This window comes from Pholcus phalangioides, unplaced genomic scaffold (assembly GCF_987345545.1).
Source record: "Pholcus phalangioides strain wild (caught in Gottingen) unplaced genomic scaffold, Ppha-v1.0 ptg000018l_1, whole genome shotgun sequence".
In the NCBI taxonomy this organism is placed as follows: domain Eukaryota; kingdom Metazoa; phylum Arthropoda; class Arachnida; order Araneae; family Pholcidae; genus Pholcus; species Pholcus phalangioides.
The window spans coordinates 10,629,525-10,645,049 of NW_028301611.1; the positions used below are offsets into that span (position 1 = coordinate 10,629,525).

The 15,525-nt window shown below is 41.7% G+C and overlaps 1 protein-coding gene across 2 annotated transcripts; it reads left to right on the forward strand.

Annotated features, from left to right (window-relative positions):
- The first annotated feature begins 447 nt into the window (after positions 1 to 447).
- Positions 448 to 14,936, forward strand: LOC149071721 (choline/ethanolamine kinase-like). 2 transcript variants are annotated; one of them, XR_016194581.1, is made up of 9 exons: positions 448 to 743; positions 4,662 to 4,887; positions 5,862 to 5,989; positions 6,901 to 7,002; positions 7,124 to 7,185; positions 9,438 to 9,528; positions 10,746 to 10,854; positions 12,396 to 12,596; positions 14,500 to 14,936. XR_016194581.1 is itself a non-coding variant. In XM_089247896.1 (9 exons), the coding sequence occupies exons 1-8, from the start codon at positions 625 to 627 to the stop codon at positions 12,477 to 12,479; spliced, it is 921 nt and encodes a 306-aa protein (XP_089104022.1). In that variant the 5' UTR covers positions 517 to 624; the 3' UTR covers positions 12,480 to 12,497; positions 14,500 to 14,562. The 2 variants fall into 2 exon arrangements, 1 of the variants encoding a protein (XP_089104022.1); XM_089247896.1 differs by having other exon boundaries at positions 517 to 743; positions 12,396 to 12,497; positions 14,500 to 14,562.
- Positions 14,937 to 15,525: the final 589 nt, after the last annotated feature.

Genomic DNA, 15,525 nt, shown 5'->3' on the forward strand with positions numbered 1-15,525 from the left:
TTATTCACTCGTCAAATGAAAGATTTTGCGTGGATTTGGTGTAAAGACAATCAACAACAATGAACCTAACTATGTAAGCCTATCAACGGAGCTTCCTTCTTCGGTACTTGATGCAATTACATCCAAAAGCTTGTCACTATTCACGCAGTCGAATGCTTTGTTTATGTATTCAAGGTCACAACGTCAAGATACGGAAAAAAATAATAGCCCTTAAATAACAGAAAAGAAACAAATTATTAGAGGCAGGATTTTCTCGTTTTTTTCTTTCATTTTATCCTTGTATTTTGTTCTTTCTCCGCGTTAAGGTCAAGATAAAATTTAGCGTATACAAGACGAAAACTTCTCTCGCGTGTTTATGTGAATGACGTATTGTGCTGTTTGTTTCGCCGTTTTTCCAAAAGATAAATAACTCGTCACTACACAACTGTCATCGTGTGGTTCTTTTTGATAACGGTATCAAAAGGGGGTCAATGACGAATCAATCAACTGCTCGACTTCCTAGAATCACACGAAAAAAGCGCACGGACGGACGGGCGCGGCGTAGATCCATGATCAAAGAATTCAATTGATTAACAGGCTGAGTTACTGAAAGTGTGGTTCTTTTTTGACTTGGATATCATCATCATGTGGGATGAGGATAACGTGGAGGAATTCAAGAAAAACGCTCTCGATACATGCCGGGAGTTTCTCGCTGGTCCGTGGAATGACATTCAACCGGAAGATTTTTGTTTAAAAAAGATCAGGTAAATAATCAATTTTTCGAGTAAGTTATCAGCTACCTTATACGCGGGCGGCCTCGGGACCTTTCTTTGCCCCCCCCCCCAAAAAAAAACTACAAATACAAATACTACGCCACAACAGGCAAATTGCCCAACGAGGTGGCTGACTTAAGAACATCATGGATCCCCGAGCCATTTTTTGGAGGCCCTACCTACTACTGCTACACCACACATGCACCCCCCCCCCCCGCGAAACCCCCAACGAATCGGTGCATGCGGGAATGTGCGTGTACGTGTAGTGAAACCTGACGTGAAGTTTTTTTGTTTCTCTGTAATGCTTGTTATGTGTAGTGCTGCCATCTGCCACAAGTTTTTCTAACTATGGTTGAAGTGTTATGATTGAATGATTTATCGTTGTAGGACTGTTTCTCTCTGTGGCGAGACTTTTTAACGGGGAGATCGGCTCGCATTCACGCCTTGAAGTTGGGAACCACAAAAAACCAACTTCAGCCGACCACCACTGTGGGGTTCGAACCCGGATCCTCGCATCGCGAGTCTGTCACTATAACCACTCGACCACCACAGCGGCACAAAATGATAAAACGTACTATAATTTACTACAGAAAAACATTTTCGAGGATATTTTTTTTTTTTAGTTCTTACGAAGTATAGCGTACTAAGTGACATAACTGAGTGTCAACATCGCGTAGTTCACGAATGGCCGAATAGGCAGCAATAGTAGTCCTGTATGCTATGATTGCACGTGGATGTGTTTCCATCTCTCAAACTATCAATTGCAGAGGTTTCAATCCAGCTTTGTCAAGTTACGGATGTGCCTAATTAACAAACACAATTTAATGCTTTTAATTACAGTGCGATTGAAATTTCGTTCAATCTTTCATTTTTTCCGAGAATATCAATTGAAATATTGTGCTGTGGTAAAAAAAAACTTAAAAAATACGCCCTACTTTGGCCCAACATTTTGATAGGCCATAGCAGGTCGTATTTTTAAAATTCTTGGCAATTTGTTTGTCAGTACACTAGTACACTTAATATAAGTGTAATATAATATAATTATGTTTCTTTAAATGTCTATACTATTTCAAGTTTTTGCGTTTCCAGACTGGAAAGATGACGTCATAAAGATGACGTCATAAAGATGACGTCGATCATTAGCCTGGAAGTCGAAGCTACGCAGACTACAGCAATGACCACCTTCGAAACTGTTTAAATGGAATCAGATATCGTTTAAATAAACCAAAGGCAAGATGCAGATAACTTTGAAGTACTTAAAGGCACCATTAAAAACAAACATTTACTAGCAAATCCAGGCAATCCCAAGGCTTTCAGTGCATTTGCCAGTCACGTTGACAAAATGCGTGATATTGTGGGTTCTTAATAATTGAACCTCCAAAGCCTGTCATCAATGGATTCTTTTGGTCAATTTGTAAAACGTGAGATTGTAACGTAAAAATTTCAAAAAAAAAAACAACAAACGAAAAACGTACAGTGTGTCCCACAATCGACTGACGGTTCCCAAATGAGACAGGTTTTTAAGTCTCGTCACCGCATGTAAATATCGCTATTTTTATGATCAATACAAGTTGAAATATAAGTTTTATTTTATTAAATTAAAAAGTTAAATTTTTAGGTTAAAAAAAACACTAGCTCGATGGTTCTCAACCTGGGGCCGAGTGACTCCTTTGTGGATATTCTAGTAGGGGAGGGGGGCGTTACGACAAGTGGTGAAGGAACGCAACAGAGAGCTGTGAAGAAATAGGACTGTCAAGTGAAATATGGTAGAAAAATATGACAACTTTCAGAATCCATGAGAGCCGTCAATAGAAATTAGAAACGGCCATATTAACCCTTGGGTCCAGTTGGACATGTGACCCAGGGATTCATTCATATCTATAATGGACGGGGAGACTGCACGATGAGATCCGCTGGGAGCACACACACACAATCATTGTTCCCAACTTCTCTGGAGACCACTGGTGTCAGGTCGGGCACATCGGGAGGAACCGCCGTTCCCCAGTTCCGGAGGAAACCCCTGGTGTCTGGACTAGGAGGAACCACGCTCCCCAAACCTGCAGGAGAACCCTTGGTGTCAGGCTGGGGCCCACCAAGAGGAATTATACTCAACAACAAAATGCTCCCCTTCAGTCAACACTTATATTCTTTGTAAATATCTTCATATAATCTGAAATGTGCGTAGGGCCTGTTATGTGCTGTTTCCACAGCTCCCGCAGCTGGTGCCCATTTTTGTATGTACCGATTTTGAATGCACTAAGCAGTCCTGGGAGACCGTGGTCCAGCCGATAGGTGAGCAGAGGGATACCCACTGGGTTATCCCGATGGAATGGTCTGGGGAATCATATGCCTAGAGGAGCATTGCCCATGCAGGTGTCTGAGTCTCCGGAGTGTGATAGAAGCCTTTTTCCGCTTCAACCCACCCCGTCGGGGGGGTAGCAGGCAGCAAGTCATCCTTTGACAGGCATGGGTTGAAGTCGGATGTACCATGTACCATCATGAGATCTGGTACTATGATTTTCAAATGTAAGATATTAGTTCCAGCTGAGTATAGGGTCCCCAGAACATCGTTTTGCCCGTCGACCCATGATATGACGGCCATGCATAAAACACCCTCAAGAAGGAGTTCAAGTCCATAGTAGGCGCGGACCCAAAATGATGTGTCAGGTGGATCAATTTTTTTTTGTGTAAGTTCGTTGGATTGTTTCATATTTTACGCGGACCTATTTTCCCCATGTAATTCAGCTCTTGGGGTGGGAGGATGATCACCCATCTGTTAGGTTCGTACCTGGCCCAGGGTTTCAGAGATTGATCTTATTTATAAAAATTTCGTGCACTATTAATTTACGTTTGATTAAGCTAAATTCCATAAGTACAAAGTATCTCACTCTTTGATAAGGGTAGGGGATGGGGGCCCTGCATAGGACGGGGAGAGAGGGAGCAGATGAAAAAATAATATGGTCCAAGTGGAGGAAATGAGCTGAAGAAACAATGGATCATTAGCGCACTTTTTTTGTACAGTAAATGGCTGTCTGGCCTGGTGCTGACGGTTCTTTTCTTGTTGGATTTTCTACCTTGTCTCACGTCTCCTGAGACGAACCAGATTATATCTCCTTCGGCAGGGGGTTCTTAACCTTTTTCAACAGGCCTACAGCAACATAATTGTTCAATCATTACACTTCACCCATAGTTAGAAAAATTGATATCAGATGGAAGCACTACACGCAACAGGCATTACACGGAAAACAAATATCACGTCAGGTTCACTGCACATACACACACATTCCAACATCTACCAATTCGTTAGTTGTTCCGCAGAGGAATATTAACGAGGTGTGCATGTCTGGTTCAGTAGTAGTAGCAGCAGCTTAAGAATCCCTGGCTGTAAGTGGATTTATACGACTCATCTAGGAAGCCCCCTACGAATGATGTTTGGACGCGTGACCCATAGCTTAAGAATTTCTGGCTATAAGTGATTCAGTAGAAGACCCTTCTCTGAAGCCTCGTCGAATCAAGTTTGATTCGTGCTAAAGAATCCCTGAATGTAAGTAGATTCGTGCGACCCCTCTCGGAAGCCCCTGCTATAGAAGTTTGGGTCGCGACCCATAGGTTAAGAACCCCCTACCCTAGGGGGGGGGGGTGGGGACAGAGTGGGGCCGCGGTTGATCTGAAGATCTAGCGCACTCGTCCCGCAGAAGCAGCCGAATTTCTTTCCTGAATTAATTTTCGCATCAGCCAACTGTAGAATCCTTCGTACGAATAGCGGAAAGTGACGCCATCTTTAGATTTCTAGGGCACTCTTCAATTTATCTGAACTTTGGGGTTTTTTTTAAATCTCCTTATTGTATCTAAGGTTTCTTTTATTATTATTTTTTTGTAATAATGTCTAATAATTTTTGAATTCAACAGCGGCGGCTACTCGAACAAACTGTACTTGTGCTCGATACCGAACAGCAGCCAACATGAGGATAAACAGGTTCCGAACGAGGTCTTACTGAGGATTCGAGGACCGTTCGAAAAAGACCTCGAGAGTATCATCCTAGAGGCTGCCGTGGGCACCTTATTGGCCGAAAAGAACCTCGGACCGAAACTTTACGGGTTTTTCGACGAGGGTCGACTCGAGGAATACATACCGGTAAGCTCTTTTAACAATTTATACCACGCATGCGCACGTTGAATCGATTGGAATTGTTCAGATATACAGGGTAATTATATAGTTAAAGTTGCGATTTCAAAACGCTGTAAAACATGAGGATAAAGGTTTGCACAACATTTTTCAGTCCGTGAGTCAATTACACGATGGTTTGTGCCGCTCACGGGCCAGAAACTGGTACATATACGGTGACCATATGACCCTTATTTCATGGTAAATTGGTAAATTCTCGCAGTTCTGTAGATACAGGGCGGACACTATCGACCGCCCAATAATTACACAATTGATTCGTTGCGAATAGAAAATAATACGGGAAAGTGTTTTCGATTTTAGGATCGCACGAGTATTAAGGGAGTTGCAATGTTTCGGAATTTTGTGACGACGTCAGTTAAACGCTCAACGAAAAGGTATTTTTCCCTATGCAGCGGGTTGCCACTAAATTGAAAATGGACCGAAATATTCAACCCCGTTACAAGCCAAGATCAGTTATTTTCTTTCACGATTGGCGCTTTTTCCTCTTCTTGTAAAGCGGTGGAGGGCGGGGGGGGGGGGTGCTGTTTAACCTTTTTCAGCCGCGACCCAAAATCAACAGCAAGATCAGTTTTGCTACCCATGGGACTATTTATTTTCCGAAATTGGTAAAACCAGCGATGCAATACGTGGACTTTAAGTGGATTTGTACGATTCATCTAGGAAGCACCCTGTGAATCAATTAGGTTGTGACCCCCGTGACTCAAGAATCGCCGTCTGTAAGAGTATTTGTGCGACCAATCTGGTTATCTCTGTTCGCAATCCGACTACTGTACACAATGTGGTTGACGTACCCCAGCAGTCACAAGGGTACCCTGTCATCCTGTCCGAAATGGTTCTTACCGTGTTTTGTGAAATCGAAACTCAAATTACAATTTCCTCCTGTGGTACTGTGTAAGAATTACAGTATGTGATCTTGATTCCAGTCGGTCTCATTGAAATCGGATGAAGTTGCCAAGATGTCGCCTTTCATCGCCAAGGAGTTGGCGAAGATCCAAGCTCTCCGGGTACCGTCGAGGAAGAGTCCAAGGAAAATGCATGAAGTCATGGAAGGGTAATGTGAAACAGATTTCGTATAACTTGTAATCGCCTAATTACTGAATTTTCGGGTATACGTAGTCATTAGTCATGAAATGCTAAGCCCGTGGCCCATGGACCAAATGTGGCCCGTGATCTGAAATCTAATTATGTGAGAATGAACTAAGCGCCATATAGTGGCCCGCGACACATTCCAGGATCACCTTAGGGAACCGTGGTATACTTAAAGAGCACTTAATTGACCCGCCGCATATTACTTTAGTGACCCACGGAATATGTGCAGATCACTTGAGTGACCTGCGGTTCGGTTCAGTTGAACATCACTGAAGCGGCACGTGACGCATTTACAGATCACGTGAGTGATCAACAGCATATTTACAGATCAGATTACTCTTAAGCGACACGCGGCACAGTTTCAGAACACTGAATGGCCCGCAGTATAGTTCCAAATCATATAAGTGAATTGCAGCGCTGTTCCCAGATCACTTAAGTCACCCGCGACGCGTTTGCAAACCCCGATGAAGCTGCCCGCATTCCCCTAACACATGCGGCTGAGCACCCCTAAATATTGTGACGTGGAATGAATCTACAAACGTATTGCATACTCTATTTTTGACATGGTGAAAGCGCAGTATCTCTATGTGTACCGTAGGCGCTGATATGAAGAAAACATCGATGAGGGCTGATAGTTGCCAGTTGTCCTGTATATACGTGACATGAGTCCTTATTCAGGAGTGGGAACAATGCGTTGAATTGTAGGCTCATTAACTATTGGGGGGGGGGTAATTTAGGTTATGATGACAGTATAGATTGTATTGCAAACAGTATTTATGGTCCATGACCATATTACATAATATGTTGCGATTCTTAGAAATGCCATAGCCATTGCAGACACGATATTCAGATTTTACTGATCTCTGTATGTAGTCTTTTGAAGACCATAGAGAATAGTGCTGATATGTTCGAGGATCCGAAAGTAAAGAACCTGCTGTCCAGTGGAGAGCTCCGTAAAGAATACGAATGGTGCTGGTAAGAAGTATTTTAAGGGAGTGTATCTAGGGGCTCTCTCTATATATAATTCATCATCACTGAATAATACAAATTCAGCCGTTTTTCATTTAATGAGAATTTTTGTTTTCCATGAAAATAGTGAGCTGGTAACGAAAATGGATCCCTCACCAATTTTTTTCTGCCAAGCTGATCTTCATGGAGGTGAGTCTAAAACAGGTGTTTACAACATGCGTTAACCTGGTACTATGTGAAGCAGTATTCACGGGTACTGATCAGAAATATGGTGGGTGTAAAAACGGGTAAAGTAGTAAAAAAGTTTAAAGCCTTTAATATGCTACAACTAAACAAGTAGTACACAAGCTTCCTACGCATTCCTGTAATCAAGATAGCCTCGTACGCTTTGCTAGAAATAAGTAAACCTCATGCGCATTTCTAGAAACAAGAAAGCTTCGTACGCATTTCTAGGAGAGACTGGGTACGCATGGCCTACGTAACTCGATCTTAATCATTTCTAGAAATATGAAAAACCCCTTCTACGGTATTTTGAGAAGTGAGAGGACGGGGTGTACGAAAATGTTTTCTCTGCATATCTATGGGTCAACGATAACATCTCACGAATTTCTAGACATGCAAACCTCCTGTTCATTTCTAGAGTACGTAAGTCTCCTACGCAAGCCTTATACGCTTCTCTAGGGAACAGCCAGACAGGTATACATTTCTATAGGGGTAATCACACTTTCTTCGAAACGAGAAAGCCCCGTACGCATTTCTAAGGAGGTAGGCATGACTTTTGTACGCAATCCTAGAGGTCCCTCTTGGAAAGCAAAGCACGCTTCTTAAGTATTTCCAGAGAGTCGCAAACCCCGTGTACACATTTTAAGGGGAAAGGAGGGGCCCAGTACGCACGTTTATATGCAATTCTACGGGTGAATTCTACTAGCATCTAACGCATTTCCAGTGACATGCAAACCTCTTGCTCATCCAAGGGTACCCACGCCTTTTATACATCTCTAGGAAGGTACGTAAGACTCGTACGGGGAGGCACGTACGTACCAAGGGAGAGCAAGACTCGTATGCATTTGTAGGGCTAAAGCAACCAAGTCTGCAGCGTATTTCCAGGTGTACTTGAGGCAACTGGATAAGGCTATAGGTGTACTCAAAACCTCATATGCATGTTTGCGGATGAGCAAGCCTCGTACATATTTCAAGGGGAAATGGTACGCACTTTTCTCCGATATTTCTAGAGCATGCGCAACACTCTTATCTTTTAACGCATTTTTATGCTTAATCAATAGGTTTAATCAAACGTTATACGTATTTCTAAAACCAAGAAAATCTCCTGCACATTTCCATTCTACTTCTACGCGTAATCATTACCACATTACTTCTACTACAATAGGGGGCGCAACGCACTCTTTTTACGTGTTTCTTATGACATGCAAGCGCCCCCCCCCCACACGTTCTAAGGAGAATGGAGTGGGGTAACGAGAGACGTATGACTTCTACGCCATCCCAGAGGTACTCGACGCATTCTTCTTACGCATTTCCTAAGGTAATCTACGCATTCTAAGAAGTGAGGGAGGGGATGTACGAACGTCTTCTATGCAACTCTACGGGTAAACAACTCTAGCATGATATGAATTTCCAATAACATGCAACCCTCTTGCTCATTTTAATTGTACACAGGCCTTCTACGCATTTCTAGGAGATAAGTAAGGCTTGTACTCAAGTCTAAGAAAGATCAAGACACATAAGTGTTTGCAGGTTAAGAAAGCAAGTCCAGTGTTCTTTTCAAGGGGTACCCAAAACCAGTACCGTCTTAACGCATGGGTCCACCCGGCCACGGCCCGAAGGCTTCACGTGTAGGGGGAGGGGCCCTCATGAAATGATACTTGGTTCATATTTTCGAGAGCAATCAAGCATGTTATTGTAGGATATTTCTAGATATTAGATGCCGGGGGGGGGGGGATCCCCCAAAAAATCACTTTGTCTAGAGGCCCCCATGTTGCTCTTAAGACGGCCCTGCCCAAAACCTCATATGCATGTACAAATTTCAAACCATTTCAGCGGGGATTCTATATGCTCACCCCCCCCCCCCCACCGCAGCATACCTCTCTGGTTGTTAGCAAGCTTCCTACGCATTTATGATGGGCCTAACAGGTTTCTGGACTGGGGTTCGCGCCAGAGACTTGCAAATATTTTTGTAAAATAATTAAATTATCGAAAGGAAAAACCCCCTTTATAATGCTACCCTAGTCAATTTCTGTTAATTTAAAAGGCATTTTAAATGTTAGTTACTAAAAAATACCTGGAAGGAATTTGTTGTGCCCCTCCACTTCCTCCAAAGGTGAATTCCTGCGCATGCCCCTGGTTCATGCATCCGTATTTTTATATTTTGAGGTTATTAAGTATAATTGAACGTTTTAAGTGTTAATTGAATCTGTTTCTTTCAGGGAATATTCTACGAAGGAAAGACGTTCCGCAGGGCAGTGACATAAGTCCGATCCTCATAATCGATTTCGAATTTGCGATTCATTATTACAGGTATTTATTTGAGCACAATTCCCAGAAAAAATATTTCGAAATTTATTAAATTGTATCACCAAAAGCTGCAAATATTTCGGAGTTTTCAACCAATTTTTACGAAATTTAGAAAAAAATTATTTAGAAAAAATTTTCATGTGTTACACTATGCATGGTTTTTTTTTCCTTGCGCAAATACTAACCATTTACTAAAAATACTCATTTCTGATTGAGTAATAATTTGCCACGTTTCAAATTTCATAACAGTATGTCACATGCATAGGGTCATTTTTTTCTCTAAATTTCGTAAAAATTGTTAATAAACTCCACATCCGCATGTTAAAAGCAAAAAAAGACAAAATAAAAGGTAGAATTTTTATTTAAAAAAAACTTATATTTTTGTGAATGTGTGCGTACTGTTCTCGCGAGAATGTACAGAATTATTGCAGAAATACAGTACAATATTTTGGCGAAGTTGCTAGTCATTTGAAGCTTTTTTTTTTGCTGCAGGGTTGATCAAAAACATTGTTCTCCGTATTGTTACAAAAAAATATCGTAGCACAATTTATTAAGACACCCTCAAACTTGCCGATGTGCTGTTGCCAAACGAAAAATACGAAGGTACGGTGCAAAACATCCACATTTTTCTGGAACATTGACTTTCTGCCCGTCCGGTGACGCCGTCAACTTGGAAACTGTAAAACAAAGTTTTTTCTGGAATATTTGTTTTTTCTCGAAGATTCTACCGTACCTATAAATAGTAAAAGGAGAGAGTTGTTGGACTTTACGCTCAATAAGAGAACACTCTGATCTGGTTAGCGCGTATCTCTGCTTGTAAATACATGAAAAAATTGCTGTTCTGTAAATGAATTTGTAACGTCCTGCAAAGCGTTTCCATCCTCTGCTTATTTAAAGGACTTGTGAGAAATTATCCGGAACAGTATTTAATTTCTTTGTCGGTCGCCTAAATGTACTAGGGACTAAATTTTCACTGGAAATGGTAGGTACCAATACAAGGTACACATGACCGAAATTTCAGAACGATTCGCCGAGTGTTTTTTCTAGAAATTCGAGGAAATGTCCAAACTCCAAAAAGGACCCAGAATTTAGGAAACTCATTGTATTTTTTTACACACGTTCGTGAATTTACTTTCGTACGTCTGAAAAACGATTTTTTTTTGAGATTCTATAAACTTTTGGGGCAGAGGGTGTATTGTTAACCTCCATTTTCTTCGCAGGAGTTACGATATAGCTGGTCACTTTGTGCACAGATGTCACGACATACATACTGAGGAATATCCTCATTTCAAATGCGACAAGACGAAGTATCCTTCCAAAGAAGAACAGGTTAGAGATTCATTCGTGTCCATAATTTTGCAACCAACATATTTCTCCAAAAAAAGCACTTTACGCATTCTAAATCAGTAGTTCTCAACCTATGGGTCGTCGGAAGAGTTCTGAGATGGGTGATACAAATGTACTTAGTCTAGTTTTAAATTCATTTGTTGTACCACTGATTTCTGTAGGCGTCTGTGGCCTGTAATTCAGATATTTTTCGGGCTTAGGAGTAGTTTCAAAGACGATGAAGGGAGAGCTGGGTAAGGATCCCGTAATAAGAATACAAGCTAGTCTTTGCACTTTTTGTAGGACAGTTTCATAAGAGGTCTTTGATAACGCCTGATGCCATACCACACAACCATAGCTCAGCATTGGGCGTGCAACAGCAGTATAGATTCACTTAGTATCCCACCAGGGTGTACTGGGTTACCGAAATCGCCGAATTACTTCAAATTGATTGATAAAGCCCATTTAAATAATATAAAACTTCTGCTCATAGACATGTTCTGATATGTTTTCCTCTTCTGTTCTCGAAGAAAACGGGCCTAAGAACACCGGATTACTGGAGGGATTATTGACCCAGAATTTTATACACTGCACTTTCGCTGCAGAGGTTCTTATAATTATTACAGATTGCACTGGGATACGAAAATATCTGTATATAGAAAGGTATGAACACACCAGTGCCGCAACCACGTACTTTGTCAACCGGGGCAAGACGGAATTTTGGCGGCCCTTGCATGTAGAGGAAGCAGTTAAAGGGTGAATTCGGCGCCCCTTCTGGTTCAGCTCCCTGGGCACCAGACCCGTCTGCTCCCCTCTGGCTGTGGACCTGATGAACACACTGTACAAAAATTAATGAAAATTCAGAATTGATGATAATCTGAAACAAATGAAAGAAATACGTAATTTTAGAAATGAAACATTTCCACAATTTATGGAAAAATAATTCGCAATTTATGACAGTAATAATTGCAGAATTCAAGACAATCCAGAATTTATGAAGGAAAAAATTTCAGAATTTTAGTGAAAGTTCCCAATAATTTTTGAGAACCCGTTTGATTTGGAAACCTGTACGCAGGGCCCCACCTGTTAAGATGCTGTCAGCTAATGGAAACGATTCCAGAATCAATGAAAAACCTATAGTTTATGAAAGAAATAATTTCATAATTAGAGCTTTCAACAATGTGGGGGTCCTTTTTTGATTCAGGGTCCTGGGCTCTGGGCTATCTAAAGAACATCGTGGGCCTCGCGGATAAAGTGATTTTTTTAGGTTCCTACCTGGACATGAATGCTTGCCAACTAATTTGCATGTTTATTCTCTCGAAAATGTTGACAAGATCACATTCTCATGAGTCCCCCGGACCTTTCATAGGTGGGCCCATACGTTGAAACGACACTGTCTGTGGGCCGAAATTTTTAGACACCGTTCAACTAGTTTCACTGATTTCGAAAGTGAAGAAAAATTTGTCAGGAATATTCAAGATTTTTGAAATTCAAAATATATTCTAAGTATTTGGTTATTGGCTTTGTTTGTTTGTTTTTGACAGGAGGCGTTCATAGACACCTACCTGGACCAAGTGTCTAAAGAAGCCTCTTCATTGACGAAAGATTTCTGCAAAGAACGGGAGTAGCAGAAAATTTTCAAAGAGGTAGAAGTCCTGAGGATGTATTTAACATTCACGTACAATATATGGGCTTTCTATATGGCGATCCACCCCGAACGCAAATATTACAACCTGGGATTCCTTGTGAGTTTGAACGTCAATCATTCAATTTAATGCTTATTTCACAATGGAAACAATCACCCAAATTATGAAATACAATAATTTACAGAAAATCTGCGTGGGAATCTCGCGTGATAGAAGTGAAACTTCTTGGATGTTAGAACCCTAGGCTGCGGGAATAGTGTGGGAATACCCACTCCATGCTAATCCAATTTTCTTTCCGTCCAATTGCATCGCCCATCATACTATATAATAATGGGGACGTTATCCGATTCCAGCCCCACATGCTTCCCGGAAATTCATCACACAACCAGTCATTCTACGGAACCGGTTTTGAGGAAAAGGAAATTATTCCACTTTCTGTGACGGATTTTCTTTCCCCTCGCAAAATTTCATTCCTATGTCGCTAAAGAAATTTCACTTCAAAAATGTAAAATCACGAAGAAACGTGTTTAAATACAGGGAGCTATAATACGAAGTAAAATATTGAGAGCCTTCGCCCACATCACTTCGCTACAGTAGACTACTACTACTGCTACCATCTACTATACAGTCGGGCTGGACCAAAGCCTCCTAGATACTTCTAGGAGGCTATTTAACCTTTAAACACACGCAGTTAAAATTAATACGTATTTGACAAAAGGAAAAGAATATACGGTAATATGAGCCACAACACACACAGACAAAACTATATGGGACTTACTAAGCTACTTACTGCTCATCCTCACTGGCTACCTTGCGGCCAAGGCACAGAATAGTGTACTACATTTTCAATATTTTGAAGGGGGTTCCCTGCTCAAAAATCATGAGCCCCCAAGGAGGGGGGGGGGTTTAATAAACGAACCCTCACGCAAAACGGCCTCAAAGAATGTGACGGTAACTAGGAGAAACTTCTACGTTATAAAAAAACAAAAAGCTCTAATTTGATTGGTTAATTGAAGCGTAGGGTTGGAATGATATCTACATTTATGTTTCGTCGTCTGGGTGCCATTCAGTATAAACCAAGTCGTAGAAGTGGGATAACGCCAGACGTAAATCAGTGTTTGATAAAATGTTTTTCCCTCTGATTAAAATGAGAATGATTCTGCTTATGAAGTTTTAGAAGTTTAAATATTATGATGGGGGAAAATGGTGTTCATACGACACCGTGTCAGTGACGAAGGGAGTGGGTGAGTGGCCAAGTGAGTGTGAGTGTGGCAGTATGTGATGGTATGTGAGACCGATTGAGTGTTGTGACTCATAAGGTCGCTAACTTGATCATTCATACAGCTACGCATTTGGTCACATACGACCACGCACTTGGTCACATACTATCCCGCAGTTGGTCACATACGCCACGCAGTTGGCCACTCATCGGCTACGCACTTGGTCATCTTGGCCACATACGGCCATGCACTTGGTCATCTTGGTCACATACGGCCGTGCACTTGGTCATCTTGGTCACATACGGCCATGCACTTGGTCATCTTGGTCACATACGGCCGTGCACTTGGTCACATACGGCCGTGCACTTGGTCATCTTGGTCACATACGGCCATGCACTTGGTCACATACGGCCATGCACTTGGTCACATACGGCCATGCACTTGGTCACATACGGCCATGCACTTGGTCAATCATACGGCTACGTACTTGGCCACTGATACGGCCACAGCAGGTGAAATGTCCGAGATTAAGTTTCCGTAAACCGTGTTCTATGGTTTTAAAATCCTTTTAACTTTCTCATTTCAACAGTAAGTTCTGGGACACCCTATAGTCCCAGTTAAGTTATGAAATTTAAAGGATCCCGATATTTTTTGGGGGGGCCCAGTTCTTTCAAAATCGTTCAGGGCGTTGAGTTTTCTGTTAGTATAGTGTATATACAATGATATGATTGTAATCATTTTGCAAAGTAAATACTTTCTTTTTTTGTGTTTCACACGCACAGGAATTCGGAATAAGTTTCTACGATTTCTACAAGAAGTTCAAAGAAGAATATCTGAGAAACCGGATGGTGTAAAAAGGACTGTGGCTCTCACCGTTTAATAAATGTCCCGTTTCAGGAGTTTGAGGCTCAGTTTCACTCAAGAATCCCTGGCTGAAAGTAAATTTGTGCGATTCATTTTGGAAAGACATTGTGAATAAATTTTCGGTCGTGACACATGGCTGAAGAATACGCGGCTATAAGTGGCCCATCGCGGAAGCCCCTGGGCCCGAGTTTGGGTCGCGTCCCATAGGTGAAGAACCCCTTATCGAAGCATCAGTTGATACTGCATGCCGGAATTTGTGCATCCATGATGCAGACATTTGTAATGCGTCATATATAAAATTGATTTTCTACCTGTTGTGTAGGTTCTTTTATATAATAAATATACAATTTTAGAACGATCGTCGCTTAGTTTTGTGTATATGCAGGGCCGGGTTTAGGCAGATGGCTGAAGAATACGCGGCTATAAGTGGCCCATCGCGGAAGCCCCTGGGCCCGAGTTTGGGTCGCGTCCCATAGGTGAAGAACCCCTTATCGAAGCATCAGTTGATACTGCATGCCGGAATTTGTGCATCCATGATGCAGACATTTGTAATGCGTCATATATAAAATTGATTTTCTACCTGTTGTGTAGGTTCTTTTATATAATAAATATACAATTTTAGAACGATCGTCGCTTAGTTTTGTGTATATGCAGGGCCGGGTTTAGGCAGATGGCGAAGTGCGCGACTGCACCTGCCCGTTAAATTTTACGGGTCGCAGAGCCGGATAAAATACTTTGATTACATTTTGACTTCAACTTCCTTAACGTTTGACTTAGCTTAAAATTCTGTCCAAATCTCTAATATCCAGATATTGAACCATCTAGTCTAGGGCAGGGGCGTCGGAAGTATGGCTAATTAGACCGGGACCTACAATTTATTGCCGATTCCGAATGGCAGCCTTTTTTATTCTCACCGAGAGGCTGGTGCACTAACCTTTCGGTGT

Excerpts from the sequence above, each read along its gene's own strand:
- LOC149071721 (XM_089247896.1), top strand. The coding sequence starts at position 625 with ATGTGGGATGAGGATAACGTGGAGGAATTCAAGAAAAACGCTCTCGAT. Across the intron at positions 5,990-6,900 it reads ATGCATGAAGTCATGGAAGG|TCTTTTGAAGACCATAGAGA; the intron begins GTAATGTGAAAC and ends CTCTGTATGTAG. Across the intron at positions 7,003-7,123 it reads AAAGAATACGAATGGTGCTG|TGAGCTGGTAACGAAAATGG; the intron begins GTAAGAAGTATT and ends CCATGAAAATAG.